General features: G+C 47.0%; 1 protein-coding gene across 1 annotated transcript in view; it reads right to left on the reverse strand.

Annotated features, from left to right (window-relative positions):
- The window catches only part of SSUH2 (ssu-2 homolog), a 28,238-nt gene extending 22,922 nt beyond the window's left edge, over positions 1 to 5,316 (reverse strand). The window contains exon 1 of the mRNA XM_030307297.1: positions 5,218 to 5,316. Coding sequence (XP_030163157.1) covers positions 5,218 to 5,245 — 28 coding nt within the window. The 5' untranslated portion in view covers positions 5,246 to 5,316. The remainder of the gene's footprint in view (positions 1 to 5,217) is intronic.
- Between the last annotated feature and the right edge of the window lie 4,529 nt (positions 5,317 to 9,845).

Raw genomic sequence — 9,845 nt, forward strand, 5'->3', positions numbered from 1 at the left:
CACCAGCTGCCAGCTATTTTTCTTTTGTGTCAAAAGGAATTTTTCTTGTGGAGCAAGTTACAATTAGTGGACAACCTCTTTAACTTCCACTTTGTAAAATGCCATTCCCTTTATTCCAGAGGAAAAAAGGAGTCCACATCTTCTGCCTTAGATTCCAGTACTAATCATCTTAAAAGCACTGAAATCATGCCATGTCTCCACTCACACGCCTCCCTACTGCCAACTTGCTTTAGTTTGTTTCAGCCCTTGCCGCCTCCAACAGGGGCGGGAGACCCTTTAAGACAGGGAACGCCCCCCTTCCTGTATACAGTCGACGCACAAAATTACATTGTGATCTGTACACTTGAGATGGGACAGGAGAGACTCAGGTGGTCAAATCCACACAGACATGAAATGGAATGGGGTTGGCTGGCAGCAAAGAGGAGAGGTATGTGGGGGCCTGTTGTTTAAAGGGGTTAGAGATGAAAGGACTTGAGAGATGCATGGTGGTGATCATATTCCCACAAGAATGGGACTGTATTTAATGTTGCTGGACAGCACAATTAAAGATGCTTAGGATGGCAACTTTCATGTGATGTGTCTTTTATCACAATTGAAAATAATAAAAACAGGAGAGTCAGGTGATCACAAGAGAAAGGAAAGAAAAAAAAATCCTGCTTTGCCAAGAAGAACAAATACTTGGCTCTATTATTTAAAAGCCTTCATAGTGGGGGTGCCTGGTGGCTCAGTCGGTTAAGCATCTGACTCTTGGTTTCAGCTCAGGTCATGATCTCACGGTTCGTGGGTTCGGGCCCCGAATAGGGCTCTGTGCTGACAGCGTGGAGCCTGCTTGGGACTCTCTCTCTCCCTCTCTCTCTCACTTTGTCTCTCTCTCAAAAATAACTTAAAAAATATTTAATAAAAAAAATAAAAAATAAAAGTCTTTGTAGCAAGACTGGAGGGCGTGACTGGGCCATGCCATCTCTTAAACACTGCAGTGGCTCACTACTGCCCACAGCTAATGTCTAAGCTCCTGCCTTTAGCAGAGAAGGTCCTGTGTTAAATGGCCCTAGAGTACCCACGGACAGGAAGAAAAGATTCTAGTCTCTTCAGTCCTGAGGGGAAAAGCCTCCCCACACAGCCCAGAGCAGGGTGAGAGGAAGGAAAACAGTTGCTGCGGAAGGGGAGAGGGTGGGGATAAAGAACAGAGCAGAAAGGGGAAGCGAAAAGAAGAGCCTGCTTGGGGCTCCAGAGAGGAGTCAGGGGTGTGGGAGCTTTGAGGTGGGAGCCACTGAGAACACATTTGGGAGATCAAACACAGAGCCCACCATGGGAGCGAGGCCAGCATCGAGAGAAACAGGGAGAAGGCCGGGAGAAGTTGTCCTTGGTGTTCTGCAGGGCCCTCTGGTGCATCAGGAGAGACCCCGGCAAACGTTACAACGAATTTTCGATTAGCTGGGATGTGGAACTCTTGCTTTGTCGAAGTGTCATCATGCCAAGATAGGGCCACGTGGGGGTGGGATTTGTAAGTGCAGCCTCGTCCCCTGGGGACACTGATGTGTGCATTCCCCCCTGGCACAGGCAGCGTGCCATTTCTCCCAGCTCTTGTTCTGACTGTTCCTGCCTGTGACACACACACCCCTCACCCCCTTTGGCTGGGCTCAGCCCAGACCTGACCTCCTGCAAAGCCTGCCCGGGTGTGGTTCCCCCTCCCCATGCCCCTCAGTACTCTGTTCCACTCTCTACCATTGTTTCTGCCAAATGGCTTTCCAAGAGTTATTTGCAGAACGTCCATCTGGGGTCTGCCTCCTCCACGAGGCTTTAAACACTTGGAAGGCAAATCAATGAATCATCCTTATTCCCCCAGCCATGAGCGCAGCAACAAATAGCTAGCCTACTGTGTGGTCTGGGGGGGAAGTCACTTTATTTTTTATGGCCCTGGTCTTCTTTCCCTACAAGAGGGTTCAGGGAATCTGGTTGCTGACAGGAGCACTTGGGAAGATGGATAAGAGAAGGCTCTGCCAATGATTTGGGAGGGTCCTTGGGACCCTTTCTCAGCTGCAGTATGATTTCATTAAAGATTTTTATTCCTTGTTCCCCAAAGGGGACACCCTATCTTTCCATTAGGAGTTGTGGGAACCACAAGCCCCTTCCAGAAACAGGACAGCCTACAAGAAAGACCAGATGGGCCCTGTGAGGACAGGGCCAACTTGGCAGGGAGCACCTGCACTCCTGGTGGCCGTGCCTCTATCCTAAGGGATGGGTGACATACGCTAAGGCCCCACAGTCAGTCACCAAAGCTCCTAGAAGCTGGGCCCCTGCCAGGAGTCCAGCATCTTTCCCACCAAGGTATCCTGAGAGCTTAACCCAGTCTCTAGTCTCCAACTCAGAGCTGGGGTGGGGGGAACACTAAGGAATAAGCCTTTGGGGAGCAGAGCTGGCCTGGGTACCAAGGGAAGTGGGCCACTGATGGCCTCAGATCACTGCTCCGAGCACTCCCCAGCTATCAGTGCCCAGAAGAAAGGAGGTGCCACCTAGGTCCTATTGTCCAGAATCACAGCAGTCCCCTCCTCAAATTATGGGGACCTTATCTTACTTGAAGAGGCTCTTGCATACCAAATCTGGGAGGGAGCTCGGTATGTAATAAAATAAGTTCTATTATAAGAGATATGGTTTTTAGAATAAGGGAGGGGATTTTTCTTCTTCATCCCTGGTCTGGGATGTCTCCCTCTAAGAGAAGAGAGATTGAAACCACAATTACATCTGGGACCATCGGAAAAACAGGACCTGGTCAGGCTAGAAAAGAAAAGACTCTGAAGACTTCTTATTTTAAACAGGGAAGAGACATGTTCTAAGTAGCCTTGGGGGGTAGAATGCAGACCAAAGAGTAAAAGTTACAAGGAAAGAGATGTCAACTCAATGTACGGAAGAATTCATGATGGCCTCGGCTATGGAAGGGGGACCAGCCCATCACTGGAGGTGTCCCAACCAATGGTGGGAGGTGCTGCCTCCAGCCAAGAATGCTGTCAGAGGTGTCTCAGCAGCCGACGGTGGCAGTGCTAAGAGGTCTTCATGGTGACTGCCACACGGGTGCCACATCCCAGAACGTCTCTATCCATGCCCACTTTGGTCCCAAAGTGTGTCACTGTTAGAAGATATTCTTTCTCTGAAGCTGCCCACATTACAGACTCAAAAACTGAGGGGACAACATTTTCATGACTGGGGAGGGTAACTCAATTGGGATAAATGGGCAGCCGTCTCTTACCTAAGAAGGGACATTTAAATTGCATAAGTCCCATAGCAGTCTCCTTTTCTGAAACCTGGGCAAATATTGACCTAGTTTCAGATTTCATCAGTGTTGCTTCTAAAAACTTTTCTGGGGGCACCTGCGTGGCTCAGCTGATTAAGCATCTGACTTTGGCTCAGGTGATGATCTCACAGTTCATGAGTTTAAGCCCCGAATCTGGCTCTGTGCTGATGGCTCAGAGCCTGGAGCCTGCTTCTGATTGTGTCTCCCTCTCTCTCTGCCCCTACCCCACTTGAGCACTTGTTCTCTCTCTCTCTCTCTCTCTCTCTCTCTCTCTCTCTCTCTCTCAAAAATAAATAAACATTTCAAAATTAAAAAATAAAAACTTTTCTGGATAATCCCATACCTTGCAGTAGACCTAAAGTTTCAATTATATTGGAAACCAGCACGGAGGTTTGGACCCTACGACAGAATCAGAGTGTTTAGAATTTTAAGGGAACTGAAGAGTTTACCCTACTCTCACCTGGCTTGCCAAAAGTCATGATGCCAGAACAGAAACACTACAGATGATAATATTTTTCATTAATAGCAAGTTTAATTTTAAAGCCCTGGGACACATAATCTGATAATTTTTCTAGAGTCAACATTTATTCCGTGCCTACTCTATTCTGAGCAATGTTGTAGGCACTTTTCATCCAATTAATCTTCTACAATTCTTCAAGATGACATGATCTCCATTTTTATTGTGGGAAATGTAGCTCAGAGAGGTTAAGTGACTTGAGCAAAATCAGCCAGCCCACTGCTACTAAGAGAAACTCTGATTATAAATTGCAAGACTGCTAATGAGCAGTGTTTTAAAGAGGAAAAATTGCATTTTAATATTAGTAGAAGCTTATAAGACTATGGATACACGATTTCCAATATATCAGAGATCAGATCCTGCCCAAATACATGCTAAAATATCTCTGTACGGTCTCCAACTTCAATGGGAAAAGGGATTCCAACAAAAATTTAAATTCTAAGATTTCACATGGGTTTATTTCATACCCCACCTCAGCTCTGAAACTTAAAGCTTTGAGATGCCTACGTTAAAGACAGCAGTGTTGGACCTGTGCAGGACATTCAAAGTCAGCAAGTTCAGGAACTGTGAAAACGTACTTACTAGTGTCACAGGCCTCTCCAGGATTCAAATGAATTGTGAGAATACTTTTCCACCCCCCCCAGAAAAGTACATTCATACAACATTTTGCCCTCACCGTCATGTTCCTCAAATTAAGAACTCCTGACCCATCTCCTTTTATAGATGGGGAAACTGAGGCTAAATGACTTGCCTGAGATCACACAGCAGAGTCAGGACCTGAACCCTACCTTCCCAACCCCCAATCTGATACTCTACCACACTGCTCCTTCCAGATCAGGAGCAAAAACCTCTTATTTTTAAAACACACCACATTTCTTCCTAAAATGCCATTTCCTTCTTCATCTATTTAAATAGTCCTTAGATTGCATTGTGTTTCTGTCCCAGGAATGACAGCCTTGGGGTCATGAGGACTGTGTTCCTTAAGCAGTAATGAATAAGCAGCTCTTTGCTAGAGGAAGATCACAAGTAAAGACAATCCATGACATTTCTTTAAAATTAACTTCATCTCAGAACGGAGCCCAAGTGAGGTATTCTGGCTTACATGTAGCTGGGGGCGGGGGTGGGGGGCCTGTCAGCCAGAGAAAGGAAGATTGAAGAACACGAGACTTGGACCGCGATCAGGGAGAAGAGTTCTCCTGGTTGTTACCATCCTCCCCCACTGTCCAGAGAGAGGCACATAATGGAAGAACAGCCAACAGGCTGCAAATAAGCCTTACAAGCAAAAGGAAGGAAGGAAGGATGCCCTCAGCAACACAGACCCAGAACCCGACACAGCACGGAGGCCAGAGGGAAAGTTTTGGTCAGCGCTGGCCACAGAAGTTGGCGCCCCAGGTCTCCCGGCTGTACTTACTGTCATCCTCACTCAGATCCCTGTCCATGGTGCAGATGTCCAGCCAAGGAGGTGTCTGCCCTCCCAGTGGGCTCAGGCCGCTGGGATCTGAGGGACCACCCTCGGGCCCTCCCAGAATGCCGGGCCCATTGTTACCCGATTTGAATACAACAGAGGGAAACATCTCAGGGAAGCACAGTGTCCCTCCGAGCTGCTGCTCTGGACCCAATCTGCAGGGGTCCTTGCAGCTCCTACTCACAAGAACTTCTACTTGCCAGGCTCTTACGTGGTGCCTCTAGCCACTGGTGCCCATTTTTCTGAGCTGGGATTCAAACCCTCATCTGTGTGACTCTCAAGTCAGAGATCTTGACCACTCTGCTAGCTTACTCATGTGTTGGAGGCAGGCTTCTAAGTGTCGTGGGGTGACAGGGGAAGGGATACAGAGAAATGTAAGAGCACACAGAGGTTACCTCCCCTAGGGGGAGAGAAGATACGGGTGGGGTCTCTGAAGTCTCCAGCTCTGACCTCCTCCTCTCACTGGGGAAGCAGTGAGGCTCGGATCATGAGGTGGAGCCATGCAGTACGTAGCAGACAGAGCCAGCTTCCAACCCAGGCTGCATGGCCACTGCTCTCACCACACCAGCCTAGCCCCCTGTGAAGCATCTGTGGGTTTTTCAAAGTCTCTTCCAGAGCCTTTTGCACTGGAGTTTGAAACCGCTTGAACCCAATGCTTAGAGGATCACTCCTCTCTTCTGGATGAGTCTAAACAATGAACACCTCGACTGGGTCTCCTGGAGGTGGAAGCAGACAGCTGTAAGCTGGAGCCACCTGCCCCGCATCCTTGGCAATGACCCCCCACACCTCTGGCCAGGGAGGCCTTGCTCCGTAGGGCAAAGCAAGCACCCCATACCCCGCTTGCCCAGGCCAGCAATGGCTGTGGGGTTGTACCATGATTCTCCTCACTGAAGACTGACTACTGCATTCACCAAGGGATACATTGTCACCAACTTGTCAGCGGCCTGTCTTGGATGGCCACAATGTACACACTGATGGCTTAAAGGGACCCCACAAAGTACCTTTGGTCTCTCTCTGTGCCTCTTTCACCCTCATCACGCACTGCCTACCCCCAACAGAATGCTAGTGGCAGTAATAAAAGTAAAGAAGCAGTAGCAACAACTTGGCAAATGCTTCTTAAACACAGGCAGATGACTCAAATAGGTTTTTATGGTTGGCAGGGGCACTGAATTTCTTAAATTTGAGAGTTATGTAAGTTTCATTACTGCATGTGCATGAGAAAGACCCAGATCCTGAAAAATAAATATAGTCTTTTTTTTTTATGGACACTGTATGTGCCCTACTGGATATAGTCTTTTAATACCTTTATACAGTAAGCAGTTTTTAAGTGCTTGTAGAACTGACTCCATAGTAACAGGATTACCATGAATGTGTGTGCCTGGGTGTGCATATATTTTACTCTAAACATATTGTGTATGTGTATCTATGTCTGTGTCTGTGTCTGTGTGTGTGTGTGTGTGTGTGTGTGTGTGTGTGTATTTGAGCCTAAACACAATAGATAGACGATGGATACATGGATAGATGGATGGATGGATGGATGGATGGATAGATAGATAAGTAGATAGATAGATAGATAGATAGATAGATAGACTACTCATGGCTTAACTAAAATAATATACCACTATTACACCTCAAGTACTTTATGAGCAGCAATATATGCTTGCCTAAATCCCTCTGCAGCATTTGAAAGAAACTATAGGAAATTATTTAAATGGCAAACAGAAGGAACAGAATGTTAAATAGAGTTGAGTATTAAAGACACCAGAAATCTGGAGCCTGCAGAAATGCAGATAACCATGAGTTGTATCTTAAGAATGAGAGAGCAGACCAAAGAGGGTGATAGTCCCTTGCTGCACATGTTAATAAACATCTCTTAAAATACATGGAAGATGAATAAAGCAACTACTAGACCTTTCTAATCTTGCTTAACCATCAAGGCAGGAAAGCTGTCTGTAACCATGTGCTAGAGTGACTGACGGCAAATAATATACCCATTGCCACCTAGTATTCGTGGTGTCAGCGGGAACAGGCTTCACTAATTCTAGGACCCAGGCCAGCATAAAGCTAATACTGGTTCCCACCTCCTGCTTGTATCAAAGGGGCTTTGGGTAGGAGAAGACAGGCATGAACTGTGTGCATGAAGACAGGCTTCTTACAGTCATTCTGTAGCACTGCCATTGATGTCAGGAAGTGGGTTCCTTAGAGCTCTTCTTCCTGAACCAGTCCTCAGCGGTCCATGGGTATGATCCATCACTGTCCCTTCTACTCATGGTAAGTACTCATGAAACATTCGCTGGACGAACAGAGCTGTCCAAGAGTTGACTCCACCCATTCATTTCTGACTGTGAACCTTGTTTATTCTTGGAAACAAAGTCTATGTAACCTTACTGGATGGTCTCTGGGTCTGGAGGGTATGTTGTGGCTCAGGGAAACATGTCAGGGTGGTAGAGGCTTTAGAAGGAAGTCAAGAAGTCACCTTGTATGACTGCAGTTGAATATGATGGCAAGAGAAATAGAAGGGTTTAACAAATACCTTCGAGTGTTTAAACAGCTGTCATGGGGGAGAAGGTGGCAGAATTGACTCTCAGGATACTCACTGATGAGCAGGCGTGCTGAGAGCTGGTCCACAATGGGGGACCATCTGCAACTTACCAAAAGGAGTATCTGTCTAGTGAGTAAACTGTAAAGCTTCCTTCTGTTTGATTGAGCCTCTCTGAAGATTCAAGCAGAAGCATGACAGTTACACAAAGTGGGCAGTAATACAATGTTAACAGAAATGGCTTCAGAGCTGGTATAACTGTGTTCAAAGCCCAAATGACCCTTTTTGGAGCATCCCTGGAGGACAGGTGATGGGAAATTCTGTGGACAGGTGACGGGGAAGAACTGTTAACAATGCACCTGGCTGTGCATTTTGCCTGCAAGAAGAAAGGGCCACAAGGGAAGGGTCTACACCAAGGGGCTATGGAAAAGGGTTTAACGGGATGGTCAGGAACTCTGGGAGGAACATCACCAGAAAATTGGTGACAGGAGGTTTGAGGAAGAGGTATACTGATAGATTTCTCTGAATGGATAAGGAATATGAAGAGATTTATATCCCATGTCCCATGATGCTGCTCACCAACTTCAGCAGAGGGGGACTTCAGTAATCAAGTTGATGACATGACCCAATTGTGGGCACCAGCCACTGCTGTCATTGCCTGGAGGGTCAGAGTGACAGGGCTGGAGGTTGTGCGTGGGCTTCCACTCAGCAGTGCTGGCCTGGCTACAGCTAAATGCTCAGTCTGCCAGCAGCAAAGAGCAACACTGGTCCCAATATGGCACCACTCTCTGAGGTGATTAGCCAGCTGGCTGGTGGCCAGTTGATTACATTTAACCACTTCCATCATGGAAGGAGTAGCGCTTTGCTCTTCTGAAACAAACAGATACTCTGAATACAGCTTTGCCTTCCTAGCATACAGTACGTCTATCGAAACTACCATCTCTGGGGGCCTGGGTGGCTCACTTGGTTAAGGGTCCGACTTCAGTTGAGGTCATGGTCTCCCGGTTTGTGAGTTCAAGCCCCGCATCGGATTCTGTGCTGCTGACAGCTTGGAGCCTGGAGCCTGCTTTGGATTCTGTGTCTCCCTCTCTCTCTCTGCCCCTCCCCCAGTCACACTCTGTTTTATTTTTTTTCTCTCTCTCCAAATGTTAAAAAAAAAAAGAGAGAGAGAGAGAGAAAGAAACTACCATCTGTAGATTCTAAGAAAAAGGGAGCAGAAGCTGCGTCTTCTGAGACTAAAGAAATTATCAGAAACTATCGGTTTAGCCAAGCCCCCTGCTTGCCAATTCCCTACTACTAAACCTCAGGCCCCTGCTGGCCACCACTGTTTTTCTCCCACCAAAATGGGGTCTCTGCTGTGTCTCCCAGGCTTCCTAATAAACTCACTTGGGCTGGCCCTGGGCTCGTTTCTTAGTTTAGTCGGTAGGAAATGGTCTGTAAATAATATAAATTCCCAGGCTCCACCCCCAGAAATCCGCATCAAGTATGTGTGAGGTAGAACCCTGGATTGTGTGTCTCTTTTTACCAGAGCCCCAAGTAAGTCCAATTCAGGTTGCCTACATTTTTAAAAACACCGACATAAGGAACCCACTCAGGGTAAATCCAGCATCCCAACTTCTTTCATACAAGAGTCATTTTAAGATACAACCACTACATGTTTAATGTGATTACCTCACCATCTGTCTTAGATTTTTCTTTTCATGGGGGGGATGGGGCACTTTCTTGGGCTCAAGATGAAGACATAAGAGTGAGCTAGGTACTGTAGAGGGGTCATTCTCTTATCAACCCATGGGTTTTCATTTTCCTCCTTCAAGGGCACCAGTGCTATGGGGGTGAGAGCAATAACCACAATGAGAATTGGGAAAGCATTTTAGAGTTACAGCTGTTGCCTCAGTTGGTGGCAGCCCCAGGCTGAGTAACCCTAGGACACTCAAATACAGATGCGTAACCATCTGCTGACGAGTTGATGGCATCAGGAGTTCACCCAGAATTTTAAATTATTCAGGATGCGGCCATTTTTTACAGGTAGGCAAGC

Source organism: Lynx canadensis, chromosome A2 (genome assembly GCF_007474595.2).
Source record: "Lynx canadensis isolate LIC74 chromosome A2, mLynCan4.pri.v2, whole genome shotgun sequence".
In the NCBI taxonomy this organism is placed as follows: domain Eukaryota; kingdom Metazoa; phylum Chordata; class Mammalia; order Carnivora; family Felidae; genus Lynx; species Lynx canadensis.